General features: G+C 35.6%; 1 protein-coding gene across 1 annotated transcript in view; it reads right to left on the bottom strand.

Annotated features, from left to right (window-relative positions):
• STK3 (serine/threonine kinase 3) overlaps nucleotides 1-15,347 on the bottom strand; it is a 233,279-nt gene that overhangs the window by 191,459 nt on the left and 26,473 nt on the right. Inside the window, exon 3 of the mRNA XM_031439380.2 lies at nucleotides 7,829-7,957. Within this exon, the coding sequence (XP_031295240.1) occupies nucleotides 7,829-7,957 (129 nt within the window). The remainder of the gene's footprint in view (nucleotides 1-7,828; nucleotides 7,958-15,347) is intronic.

Genomic DNA, 15,347 nt, shown 5'->3' with positions numbered 1-15,347 from the left:
ACCGGTTAGCAGGTTTTGTTGGTCTAGGCATGCAAGAAATTGTATTAAGTATATCCTTTTTATTTTCTGTACTTGTGATACTTGGACATCTGGGAATGACTGACAATACCTCCACTGCCCCTCTCTGAGTTGGCTAATTCCTAGCATCTGTGAGCATACCTTTCACACGCAAACAAGCCAATCTGGAGTCTATACTCCCCAACACCTCCACAGCCACTGTTTCCCAGCCCTAATCACCCCTAGGCCATGTACCAAACAACTAGGAACAGCCCCAGAGCCCAGAAATTATTTAAACTAGCCAATCCTAAACCTGTTTACCCAGTCTCACCCATTCCTCCCCACAGAAACCACAATAAAGACTCTTACCCACATTTCCCCTTCTCTCCTCTGCCTCCTAACTCTGGTGCTTCCCTGTATGAGTCCTCCTTCCCTTTCTCTCCCTCTTTTGGGATCTGCAAGTATAACAATCTATCTCCTGATCTGCTGGCCTCATCATACCTGAATAATAATAAAACCTACATTTTAAAAAAGAGATGGTGGCTTAGAGTGGGAGTAGAAGAAATGGAAAAGAGAACAAATTCAAGAGATATTTTCAAGGGACACCCAATGTAATTTGATAATGATGCAGACTGGCAAGTTGGGAGACAGTAAGCAATGTTTCTACTGTGTTTTATCCACTGTTCCTCCCTTCAGTTGCACACTGAAAATAAATTTAAAACAGGCAAATTAAAGATTAAAATTTAGAGCCATCACTTTGAAAAATTACAAACCAGATACAAATAAGCTCAGAGAGTTCAAGACCTGGGACTTCTAACTCAGTCTGTTTCCAGTGACATAGATACCATTCCCTCATCACTCATTCACATATCATTTTAAAAATAATCAACAAATATTAACTGAACAACATATATACCCTAGTGGCAGATGCTAGGGAGAAAAGTGGGTAAACTTCAGACTAGTGACAAAGAAGAAAAGGCAGTCTAGGCAAGGGAACTCCAATGATGGAGTTTATGCAAGAAAATAATCAAGTATCATTTAAAGAGGATTATCCTGTTCAGGACTGTCAGGGCCAAAGGTGACTGTTCATTCTAGCAGGGAAGTTAGCTAACTGTACAATTATTTAGGTATACTAACATCTGTTTTTTAACCACACATTGATTATCAAAGGCTGCAGAGGAGGCAGAAAGCATTTTCTTCAAAACACCAGCTCGGTGTTATTTTAACTTTAAGCAACACCCAAAGTTTTAATTCAGCCATAATGCCTAAGAATCTTGACTAAGCCACCATATGGACTTACAGGACACACAAGAACCCAGCAACTCTGCGTATTGTTGGCAAAGTAAAATAGTTAAACATGACTTTGAAAATTCCATCGTGTGGAGGGACAAGAAAGACACAAGTCAAATTACAAGATATACCAGGAAGCAAAGGTGAAACACGATGCCGTGATAATGGGTGAAACTCATTAGGCATAGTCTACTCCTGTCTCCTGTGCCATCCCCCTACCATTTCATTCTCCTGTCCCATTCATTTCTTTCCTTTCCCTACTTAGCACCTTCAGCCTAATGAAATTATACAGCATGGTCCCCTTTTTTGTCTTTTTCTCTTTTTATTTTTTGGCTTCCTCTCATCTCATGCCTAATGTATCATATTCCTGCCATTCTTCTGTCTCCATTTCCTAGCATCCATAAACCCTTATCCTCACAGTCTTCCTCTAGTATCAACTCAAAATAGTAGTATGAAAAGAGAAGCGAGGAAAAAAACAGAGAAACCACAGAGGAAAAAAAGAAAAAGCATTACAGACTTCTCTTAGCTATTTGCACCTTTTATAGACACTACACGTGATGTAAGTAATTTGGATTGAATCATTATGTTTAAGCCTCTTATAGACATTCAAATGCTACTTTTTAACTGTTTAAAAATAACATTTTTATATTAACTTGAATTTCATCTTCATTGAAGAAAACCACATATTGCTAAAGGCATTCTTTAAATAAATTTTTACTTTTTAGAGCAGGTTTAGGTTCACAACAAAACTAAATAAAAGGTACAGAGATTTATCATATGCCACTTGTCCCCATACACGCATAGCCTCCCCCATTGTCAACATTCCTCACAGGAGTGATACACCTGTTACAACTGAAGAATCTACACTGACACATCATTATCACCCAAAGTCCACACTCTACATTAGAATTCACTCTTGGTGTTGTACATTCTTTGGGTTTGGACAAACGTACAGAGACTGTATCCGCCATTATAGTATCATACCGAGGAACTTCACTGTTCCATCTATTCATCCCTCCCAGCCCTCAACCCCAGGCAACCACAGATCTTTTTACTGTCTGTATAGTTTCGCCTTTTCCAGAATATTAAACAGTTAGAATCACACAGTATGCAGCCTTTTTAGACTGTCTTCTTTCAGTTAGTAATATTCATCTAAGTTTCCTCTATGTCTTTTAATGGCTTGATAGGCCATTTCTTTTTAGTGCTAAATAATACTCCATTGTCTGGATATACTATAGTTTATCCAGCCACCTACTGAAGGACATCTTGTCTGCTTCTACATTTTTGGTAATTATGAATAAAGCTGCTATAAACATACATATGCAGGTTTTTGTATGGACCTAAGTTTTTAACTCCTTGGGTAAATATCAAGGAGCAAGGTTGCTGGATCATATAGTTAAAAGTATGTTTAGTTTTGTCAGAAACTGCCAAACTGACTTCTGAAGTGGCAACACTGTGTTTTATTGCCACCAGCAAAGAATGGAAGTTCCTGTTGCTCCACATCCTTGTCAGCACTTGGTGCTGTCAGTGTTCCAGATTTTGGCCATTCTAATAAGTGAGTAGTGGTATCTCGATGTTGTTTTAATTTGCTTTTCTCTGATGACGTATGATGTGGAGCATCTTCTCATATGCTTATTTGCCATCCGTATACCTTCTCTGGTGAGGTTTCTGTTAAAGTCTTTGGCCCATTTTTTAATTGGGTTGTTTGTATTCTTATTGAGAATTCTTTGTATATTTTTGATAACATTCCTTTATCAGATAGGTCTTTTGCAAATATTTTCTAAGGTATATTTTTAATGATCCCATTATGATCACGTGATAATTAAAATACTAAAGAAATGAGTATTTTTCATTATATAAGTTTCATTAACATCCTTCTACCATATTAATAGTGTTCTAAACTTCATAGGGTTAATACAGTGTTTTCACAAAGGCAATGTGAATATTCTCCTATGAGAACTGAATTGTTTCCAATATAAATCTAAATCACAGCACTTTATTTCTTGGCCCACCCAAAAATGAATATACATACACATGAACTGATATAAACTGCCAGAGTTCACCACAATTCCTTCAATATGGTGAGTTTCAAACTTTTTTTTTTGGCATCAGACACATTGTTCAAATGGAATCTCACCCAGAAACATCAGCAAACAGAACAGATGGGTGAGGAACTGCTCTGGTAGAAGACTGAGCAGATAAGCTAGAAACACACTATTCCCACCACAAGGATCGCCTCTCCTCTCTGCCCAGCAAATCTAAGTCATCTTCCAGAACTCAGCTTGGGTATGATCTCCCTGAGGAAGCTTTACCTGAATCCCCAATGGTGAGCTGTTAGATATATCTTCCAACCTACACAGTTCCCCATATTTACCCCATCAGAGCTCTTATCACACTGTACTGAAACAGCCTGTCCATCCAACTGTCTGGTGCATCTGACTGAAAGTCCCTCTAAAGTCTGAGACTCATTCATTTTTACATTCCTACGCACAGCACATAAGGGCTACCTTCAGTAGGTACTCAACATATATTAGTTGAATACATTTATTTATATAATAACATATATAAGTTGAATTTATATAGTATATACATACAGAAATTGAATAAATTAGATGAATAACCATGTGCCCTGATGCATGTGTTAACAACACATTTCTCTTCGTTTAGATATGAGAAGTTCCTTCTCTGAAATATAAGCACCAGGAATGTAGGAGCTGGGTCAGTTTTGGGTCCCTTGTATCCACACTACCTGGCAGACAGTACTCACAAGTATCGCTGATCAGCTCTTGCCTCCACCCCTGCACCATGGCCTTGAGAGTGCTTTACTTTGAACTGTCAGAATCTTTGTATAGATGCTGCTTTCTTCAGCACTGGCCCACCTGTCTGCAAATGTGGGTTCTTAGAGCATCCTAGTCATTAACCAGCTGTGTGATCTAGGCCAATTCCCATAAAATTCCTAGGTCTCATTTTCTGTTACCTATAAAATAGTTCTTAATTATCCTTTAGCATTAGAAGTCTTCCCATAAAATAAAATTTTTGAATGAGCTCCAATATAGAGAAAAGATTAAAAAAACCAAGAGCTAAGTTTCTCCTTCTGCTCAATTCTTTACTGTTTAAGGTAAAATACCCCTAGAAGAAATATTCCTTAGAGCTGAGTACATTTGAAAAACTCTAAATTAGTAGACCTACAGAGGCCTAGTGTAGCACAAACATTCTATGATTTATACATTCCACGAATACTTATTAAATGCCTACTCTGTGCTAAGCACTGGACTAGACACATAAGATTCAGCAATAAACAATGTAGATGGGCTCCCGCAAATATCTGTGCCAAAATGCAATACTGAACTCACGTTTAGTATTCACGAAAATGAACAAAAAAAATTAAAACACTCTCTGGTCTCTTTTTAGAGTGTAGAAAGCAAGACAATTTGCCAAATGGTCAAACAACTGAACAGAATTAAGAAAATATTTCAATTTCAGAAATATAAATCTCACTTTTCTCTAACCAAAATTCCAATGTCTTACGTGGGAATTTTTCAATTTGTACTGCTTTCTTCCTAGCCATTTTTATACCAATTCTCAATAACACATCTACACTAACACTAGTAATTAGTAGTTAAGTGTAATGGGTGCTCCTGTCATTTCCTAGTTTTTCACCTGCCCTATCTTTTAGCATTTTCCAGATCTTTTAACCAACTAATTTTTTTGATCTTTCATTATTTCACATGTCCAGTATCAATGTAAAAGTGAAATCAAGACAGGAGCCATTTTTATCAATATTTGTTTCTCCATCTATTTCATTCAACAAATATTTGAAAAATACTTATTATATACAAGACATTCTGCTATAAGATGGTACAAAATTTCTAGAATTTATTCACATTTTCTTCCTCTTCCATTCATTACTTTTCTTTCCCCTTAGTAGCTTACAAGAACAAGGACCAGATTTCCCTAGGGTTCCCTTAACCTATAAATGCTCTTCCACACACCATATGTATACATACATACATATACACACACACACACATGTACCATATATGCATATATATATATATACACATGCCATATATACATACATATATATACCATATATACATACCATATCCATTTACATTCATTCAACAAAAAGTACACCGCTAGGCACTGTAATACACGCTAAGAAATGAGATTCCTTCTCTTAAGGAATGAAGAAAGGATAAAGATAGTGAAGACATTTCAGAAGGAGACTCTACAAGACTTAGTGTCATCAGAAGTATTAGAAAAAGAAATAGATGACTCTCAGTTTTGTTGAAAGACTAGGTAGATAATGATGCCATTAACAAAACAGGAATTTGAAAGGCTTGTCTGCAACAATTAAAAATTTGGTTTCAAAATGTTAAATGTGAAGTTGCTCCTGGATATTTCAATTGAGTCACCCAGATAGGAATCAGTAATACTCATCCATACTTGAGTAACTACTATGTAGCAGGATCCAAGGGCAATGAGTAAGATATAATCCCAAATTTAAAAGTCACATCACAGAGAATGCATGTAAATAGGTTCTTAAAAGAAAAACTCATGTAAGAGAAAAGACTGGAAGCATAAACACTACCCAGATCATGAAGGACCTTCTATGCATCCTTAGGAAACTCGATCTATCTAGGCAATGGGGAGCCACTAAAGGTTTTAAACAGGGAACAGCTTGATTAGGTTTGCATTTTAGAAAGAACACTCTAGATTCAGAAAAGAAAATGGGTTGGAAGAGGCAAAAATGAAAGACAAAGTGAAAACACAGGAAGCTGCTGCAGAAATCTGAGCAAGGGTTGATGGGTACTAAGATGCACAAAGGTTAGGGGAAGAGGTGTATAATAGGTAATACTGAGACACTGCTTTTCCTAGATTACACTCAATAAAAATCTCTAAAGCTCAACACTGGTCCCTGAACTACTGTTAACCATAATAAGAAAATAATAAGGCAACATGGAAGTATTAAGCACCTGATAGACCCCAGCAATACACTATGCTCAAATCTTACCTTTTCTACATCAAACTATAGGAACCACATTTTTATCAAGTTACCAAATTAAGAACAAAGTCTGGGAAAACTTTGCAATTACATATTTTGATCTGAGAGCTGAGGAATGTATTGTTATTTTTTTTTAACTACTTGAATGTCCAGTTATATGGCTGTTATGGAAAATATGTAATATAATCTAAATATATACCAAACAATAAAGAAAAGTGAAATTGAACAGACCCAACCAACAAAGAACCTCTAGGATTATTCAGTCACTTCACTGGCCAAAGAGCTTATAATATATGGACTTATATACTGTCGGAAGAGAAACTCTTCCATAGCTCTCTTACTAATAGGACTCTGATTTGATTAGGGTGCACAATGTGTCCAGATTCCCCTAAGTCTCCATGTGACTGACTTCTGATGAACAAAACACGAGCTGTGGGTTTCTGAGAAAGCCCTTTCCTGTTTCTTCCTGACTGGAATGCAGACATCAGGCTGGAGCTGGAGCAGCCTGCTATAACCATGAGAGAATATGCACGAGAACAAAGGCCATCTGCTAAGGACGGCAGCGTGTAAGGAAAGGAGTCTGACACAGCTGTCACTTCATTGCTGCTACACCAGCCCTACCTCTAGATCTTTCCTAAAGGGAGAATAACAAATCCCTCTTTGATTAAGTAATTATAGGCTAAACACAGTCCTAATTTAAATACTCTGCATCCCTTATAAAGCCCAGGCTACTCAGTAGGGTACTTAAGACCTTTCATACTCAGCTCCACTTACCCATCCAACCTCATTTCATACCAATCTCTCTTACTTTCCACTCTAGTAATTCTAAACCTCTTCAAAACAAGCTGTTTTCCACCCCTCTACCTTTTATTCTCTCTACTGTCTCTCATCCTTCCATTTCTTCTCCAAATTAACTCTTCCTCAGCATTCCAGACTTCCTGAGTCCTGGCGGAGGCAGGTGCCCTGCCTCCTTGTTCTCACATGACCTCAAACACCAGTCAGTAAGTATAACGACTGTGCTGTATTATAGCTATTTGTTTAAGTATCTGTCTTCTCAACTAGATTACCAGCCCCTCAAGAAGAAAAACAATATTTTAGTTCCCATGGTATTCCTAGATCCTGGCAAAGTATCTAGCCCACTGAAGATGCTCAGTAAATGTTTGTTAAATAAATTAAAGTTACATAAAACATGACTGTTTTTAATTAGTAAAACCAATTAAATTAAAGGGACTATTAAATGACTTCTCCTTAATATCAAAAACTAATTTTTACCGATAAATCTTCCCTGAAAGTGAGATAACTGATTATTTCCTATCACCACATACTGCTCTATGACATCATTTCTGCTTTGGGGCTGTAAGTCTTGAAGACAACCCTACAAAGCTATTCTCATCTGTCTGTAAAGATTAGTCTCACTTACAATGGGAAGTAAGAAAAGAAACTAAACAGATGACCAAAGAACGTATTTTATCATTCATTATTAGCAAAACTCATCAAAATTAAGGTAAATAAAGAAATAAAATCTCTTCATACCTGTCACATTGCTGCATTATGGAAATTTCTTTGATTATTTCCTGAAGATCTGACTCAACAGGTACTTGTTTAATTGCCACAACTTGACCAGATTCCTTATGTATTGCTTTAAATACACTTCCATAAGACCTAAAAGAAACCAAGACATTTCTTTATTTTCTTTTTCCTTTCAAACATAACTATTAGAGAAAAACAGTCTATTACAAGTTTTTGCATGTAGTCTTTTCTAGTTTAAAATACTATTTAATGGTGACAAGTCAAAGTAAACAAATTTAAAAAGTGAATTATACCTTAGTTTTAATGCTTACATTATAGACTTAAAATTTATTAAAATCATCAAGTTAATAGAAAAAGATCTGCTATTTTTCTTATGAATGAAAGAAACAGACTTACGGTTTGTCAACTCAACAAATGCAGCATTAAGAAGATATATAAATGGAAGTTAAAAGAATGGAATATAGAATAATAACAGCCAAAGTCGCATGTTAGGAGAAAAGGCTAATCTCATCTTAAGCAAAGTCATCCCCAAAATATCCAAGTCCCAGGCCTGTTCAGATTGCTTAGGACGAACTGAAACCTTCAGCTGGGAACCACATGATACAGAAGTTACAGAAGCAGGGAATCCTGGACTCCCTGAGTCATGGATCCAAGGTTTCTCAAATGCTCCTTTCACTATCCTCTTCTCCTCAAGAGCGAGACCACACCCTCACAGATAAATAAAATGAGTAATAGGATCTAATGGCCACTTGCCCAAAAACTATCCCTGCTAAAACTCTTGAAACATTGCCAGTTAAACATTTATGTGTTTTAAAAAGCAAAAACAATGAGAGAGGGAAGTCATTTGTATTTTGGTATAAATTAGAAGGCAAGGTAAAAACTGCTAGCACTTACTAAGTTCTTATCGCAAGTCAAGTACTATGCTTGGCGTTTTACGTGCATTATCAAATTCAATCCTCTCAACTGTAAAATAAAATACTATTATAGCCATTTTAAAAGACTCAGATACTAGTAAACAGCAAGGCCAGAATTCAAACATATTGACTCCAAAGATCATGTTTTTTTCACTACATTATTTCTACAGAAGAGAAAGAAGAGAAAGGCATTAGAGACATGGAATGTTTCCTAATATTAGGAAGCTGTGCAGAATCACTTCCAAACCTACAGTCTTTTAAAATATGTGAAAAAGTGAAAAATAAGTAATAAAAGCAGCTACTTTAACAAAATAAATCCTACCCTCTGTTTCTTTGGACTTTCTGAAATAATTTAATTTAGTTTGATACCCAGTCACCTTTGAGTGTCTGTGTGTACGTGTGTGTGTCTGAGTGTACAGTCCTAACTTACACACACACACACACACAGAGATAAACCCCACTTTTCAAAAGTTCACTTTACACCACTTCGCTTTTACAAAAGACCTAGATCAGGACCTGTTTTGCTAACAGAAAGAAATCTGAAGAGGATTTTCACTTTCATGAAAAAAGACAAAAAAAAAAAAAAAACAGCATTCAATGTTTCTTTTCCAAGAGTTGTTACAGAGGCAGAAAGTATCAGGAGCAGCAAGAATGGCACAGAGAAGCTCCTCTCCCAGGAACTACACTCAGCAGCTCAGCACCCAGCCACCATAGCTTTAAACTGTGTCTGTGAGGGTCTACATTTTATCTCAGTTTATTTTGTGCATCTGTTAGCAAGCTGTGTCATAAGGTAACTGCTTCTTTGCTTTACGCCATTTCAACTTACGAAGTTTCATAGGAATGCTCTACTTTCAGACAGCAGGAGAAATCTGAATCTGTATCTCCCTTAGAAGTTTTATAAACACACACACACACACACACAAATGTATATGTATACAAATGTGTGTGTGTGTGTGTGTGTGTGTATTCCCTCAAAAACTAATACAGAATTCAGTGCTAGATTATCTATTGTCAACTAAACAACAGGACCACTTCCCTCTAAGGTCTTCTTGTCTGCAAAAGAAAGCTGGAAGCCACACTTCCCAGAATTCCCTTCCCTGAATGGATCCCAGTTAAGAGTTTGACAATGAGAAGAACATGCATGAAATGTGAATGGTAAAGTTGAGGAGAAACCATCAAACTCCAGATGCAGCTGTAGTAGATGCTATATGGGATACACAGTGGCTTCTGGCTGAGCTTCTTGATAACCATCACGCTGCTGTTGCACACTGAGACAGTTGGTGGGAGCTTCTCAAAGACTCTTCTTTTTTAAGTTTTTTTTTAATTGAAGTAGAGTCATTTTACAATGTTGTGTTAATTTCTGGTGTACAGCATAGTAATTCATTTACACATATATATTCCTTTTCATATTCTTTTTCATTATAGGCCATTACAAGGTATTGAATATAATTCCCCATGCTATACAGTAAGAGCTTGTTGTTTATCTATTTTAGATATAGTAGTTAGTACCTACAAATTCTGAGTTTCCAATTTAAGGATTCCAGCAGATTCCAAGTGAGCTCTTCAGAAACACCCACTTCAGTGCTTCAGACTGAGATCTTCAATGTTGGCTTCTCTGATCTTCAGCAGCAGATTACATGACCTCTGCATCTCTGGCTCTTCCACAAGTCATTTGAACCCCTAATTTCATAATAAACTATTTATACCCAGAGTACATAGAGTAGCCTTTCTTTTCCTAACCCGGCCCTGATACCAATAGTTTTGGGGAAGGAGCTGGTTCCCAGGGAAAGAATCTTAAAGATGGGAATCTTGTATTAGTTCTTTCTTAGATTTGAAGATAGTAATGACTTCAACACAAGTGGCAAATAGAACATTGAAATCCAATAGTATTTGGTGGAAAAATAATTATTTCAATTTTTACCCTTTGTTGCCTGGAGTCTAGGCAAGACTAGGCAAGAAGACCAAATACCTGTATCAATTGAATGTTAGAGTGAAAATAAGAGTATAAAGACTGTAGAATGGGCTGGCTGCCACTGCCTACACTGGAAAAGTCATAAACAAACAAGCTCAGGGCTTAAATTCCCAGCTCAAGACTGAGAGAGTCAGAAACCTTCCAAATGCCCCAAAAGAATTTCTTAACTCTTCTTGGCCCAGAGCTGAGACTTCTGAAACCCAAACTCAAAGTCTAATTTTCCTGCAAGGTGAATTACATTGCAAACTGAACTCACATCACCAGGTCTTATGTTAAAGTTAGGCTTTTAACTGTAAAGAGAGGTACCTAGAGAACTGGCATTGGTACATTAAGGTAGATTATTATTAATTTGAATACCTCAAACCCCCAAACCCTACCAAGCTCCTTTGTCAGCAAAAGCAAACCTATCCCCTAGTCTAAGAAAATTAGCATCACCATGCCTGAAGACTCTGTAAGACCTTCTCTGAGGCAGGCACTTTTCAGGGAAATGCAGATCCTCGTCCAGACCACCCTACCACCACCTCTCATTGTTCTAGACCTTATAATTACACTCAAATTCACACACCAGAGGGATGAATATAAAATCTGACCCAAGATCATCTACTATTCACACCAAAAAAAATTGTATGATTTTGTCAGTTTTTATCAGCAGAACCCTAAAGAATGTGTGGGAAAGGATTCTAAGATTTCCAGGGAGAAAGAAATCTACTGTTATCTTAAACAGTTGGGAGTCTGTTATCTTAAACTGTTGGTGAGCCCTAACAGTTTGCTCACCTAGTTAACTGAAACTGGACTCAACAGCGGCCGACATTAAGTGAGATGCCAGGGATCCTCATACATTAGAGGAAGCAGATCAAAGGCTCAAGTAGATGGAATAATGGAATGGATATCTGACATGTGACTTGCCTGCCCACCCCTATGGTCACTGAGAGTCCAGAGGTTACTCCCTTTACTAGCATCACTGAAAGCTTTTAGTGCAGGTCAGAGATAAGACAGATGCCAACAATGAAATGAGCTTCCTAAATTTAATGGATGATTAGACCCGTTAAGAAGAAAAGTGGTAACATCTTTCCATCTGAGATAAAGGTGGGCATGGTAATAATCATAATGGGTAGCAAAGGAGGGCTGAATTACATACAGGTTTTTTTCACATACATCTAGGTTTTGATATCAAAGTTATGTTGGCTTCATAAAAATAACTGCAATTATTTCTCCTTTAATGATTAGATAAAACTTAGTTGGTACTTTGTTTTAGTAAAATGCACATAACATAAGTTCACCATTTGAAAGATTTTAAAGTTGTGTAACCTTTACCTCTATCTAGTTACAAATTATTTGGAATCTGCTTTCTGTCTCTAAGGATTTATCTATTCTGGATATCTTAAACAAATGGAATCATACAATATGTGGCTTTTTGTATCTAGCTTCTTTCACTCAATATACATTTCAAAGTTCATCCATACTGTAGTATGTTATCAGTACTTCATTCCTTTTAATGGCTGTATAATATTCCACTGCCCAGATGCAGCACACTTTGTTTACCCATTCATCAGCTGATGGACATTTCCATATCTGACTATTGTGAATATTGCTGCTATGAGCTGCTATCTCTTTAATTAACATATATTTAACTACCTTTCCATCTTGTCTATGGTAATAGATCTATTTAAGTTTAAACTTCTATGGGGGTCAATTCACACAATTCATATTTTGTTATGAAATCATCTACTTTTAGATTTTCAAATGAGTTTTCAAAGAGCAGCATCTAGTACCTTCTTAATTTTTCAAATCATTTCTCTTATCATTGGTTGTATCTTCTTTCTTATTCCAAATCTTTGATTTTGCACTTTTTCCTTTAGTCAAAGTCAGAACTAGGTTTAACTATTTTACTGGTCTGCTCAAAAAAAGTTTCTTTACTATATTTATCATTTTTAACTGTTTTTAGTTTCTATTTCATTAATTTCAGCTTTTTATTTTATAAATTCTCTCTTCTAGTTTCTTTAAATAAACACTAAGTTCTTTTTTTTGTCCTTCTTCTTTAATAATGAAGGAATTTAAAACTAAATATTGTCACCTAAGTACAGCTTTGCTGGATTCCATAGAAATAAGTATAATTTGTTCTCCTTTTCACTCTTTTCTAAATAATCTGTAACTGCCTCTTTAAACCATAGGTTACTTCAGATTACATTTCCTAATTTCTAGTAAGTGTGTTTTAGCATATTGTAATTATTTATTTCTTTTTTAAATTATTATTATTATTTTTTTTGGTTGGGGAAGGTAATTAGGTTTATTTACTTATTTTTAAAGGAGGTACTGAGGATTGAACCCAGAACCTCAAGTATGCTAAGCACGCATTCTTGAGCTATACACTCCCCCTTATTTATTTCTAATTTTAGCAGAATATAATTAGAAATGTAACCTGCAAAAGATCTCATTTTTAGAATTAGTTTTTTTAAATCAATGGTCCATGAACATAAGCAAAAAAAAAAAAAAAAGAGGAATGAAAGAATGGTTATGTAAGTATAAATGTATATTTATAAATATATAAAAAACAAGTTTATTGATTGCTATATTTAATCCCGCTATGTCCTTTCTCTCTTTTCCTATTATTTGGTCTAATTCAGAAAAAGATATAGCAAAATCTCCAATGTGAATACATTTTTATTAGACTCCGCTGACATTTGTAATAGCTTTCCTTTACAAATTTAATTGTCATGGTGACTGACAAATATACGTTTTGTTGTAAGTTGTCTTTTAGATTATTACATACTACCCCTCTTTATTCTTTATTTGAATATTATCCCCTCTTTACTCACTTAAGATCTTTTAACTTTAACTAATATACCTGATATAAATATTGCTACTCTGCTTTCTTTATTTTCTGGTGTGATTATCTCTTTCTTATCCGATTATCTCTAATAGGAAATACCACTATATATCTACCCTCTGTATTACATGTGCCTCTTACAAACAGCATACGGCTACATTTTGCATTTTAACTGACCCTATTAGGTTGTCTGCGGGAGAACTGCCATTTAGTGAAAAATATATTTCATTTTATTTTTCCAACTTACATTTAGCTTACTATTTTATGTTTTTCTTTATTTCCTTTTCCTTATTCTTGCTGATTTAAGCCATTTTAACTGTGTTTTGTGTCTTTTATTATTTTGGAAGTTCTCCTTTCACCACTTCATTAAATGCCCCTATGTGCTTAAAAGAAACATGTTTCTTTCCTACCGTTTTCAAATCATATCAACCATTCCTCTGCCAATACATACATTCTGTTTTCCTCACAGAGACACTCTATTTACATCTATTACTTATTTTTCCCCAAGCAAAAATATATGAGTCCAAACATCCTAAAAGGTGGCCTTATGTTCACTTGCCTAACAAAGTTAAAATTTTTCAAGCTTATTAATCAGAATGTCATAAAGAATGAACTAACAAACTTCTTGGGAATCATTTTACAGCACATTTCTTGTTTTTCTCTTATATACATGTCCTCCTTCTCTGAAAAGCACTATTACCAGATCTAGCACAACCTAGGCTTTACAAATGCATTTGACTGCCACAAAGTATATTGATTTTAATTACTATTACTATCTTTCCTTTTCCTTTCCAGTTTTATTGAGGTATAATTAACACATAACACTGTATTAGCTTAAGGTATACAACATTATGATCTAATACATGTATATATCACCAATTACATACATCATCACCTCAGAGTTTAAAAAAATTTTTTTCTTGTGATAAGAATTTTCAAGATCTACTGTCTTAGCAACTTTCAAATACAGAATACAGTACTGTTAACTGTTATCACCATGCTGTACATGTTATCTCCAGAACTTACTTACCTTATAACTGGAAGTCTGTACCTTTTGAGCACCTTCACCCATTCCCCGCCTCCCCCAGCCTCATCCCCAACCTCTGGCAACCACCATTTTTTCCTCTATGAGTTTAATTTTTTATATTCCACATTATAAGTGATATCATACAGTATTCGTCTTTCTCTGACTTACTTCACTTAGCATAACACCCTCAAGGTCCATCCACGTTGTCACAAATGGCAAGGTTTCTTTCTACTTTATGACAGTAATATTCCATTTTATATATATACCACACATTCTTTATCCACTCAACCATCAACGAACGTTTAGGTTGCTTCCATGTCTTGGTTACTGTGAATAATACTACAATGGAGGTGGAGCTGCAGATTCTCTTTGAGATAGTGATTTCATTTCCTCCACATGTATTTACCCAGAAGTGTAACTACTAGATCATATGGTAGTTCTATTTTTTATTTTATGAAGATCCTCCATACTGTTCTCCATAGTGGCTGCACCAACTTATATATCCCTTTATGTATCCCACAGCAGTTCCCTTTTCTCCACAATCTCGCCAGTGTTTGTCATCTCTTGTCTTTTTGATGATAGTAATTCTGACAGGTATGAGTTGATATTCCATTTTGGTTTTCATTTGCATTTCCCTAATGATTAGTGATGTTGAGTACCTTTTCATGTACCTATTGACCATTTGGTATCTTTGGAAAAATGTGTGTTCCTCTCCCCATGTTTTAACTGAAATGTTTAGGGGTTTTCTGCTATTGAATTGTATGAGTTCTTTATATATTTTG

The sequence above is a fragment of the Camelus dromedarius genome, chromosome 20, assembly GCF_036321535.1.
Source record: "Camelus dromedarius isolate mCamDro1 chromosome 20, mCamDro1.pat, whole genome shotgun sequence".
Taxonomy (NCBI): Eukaryota; Metazoa; Chordata; class Mammalia; order Artiodactyla; family Camelidae; genus Camelus; species Camelus dromedarius.
The sequence above is the reverse complement of the archived record's forward strand: the minus strand, read 5'-3'. Positions and strand labels throughout refer to the sequence as shown.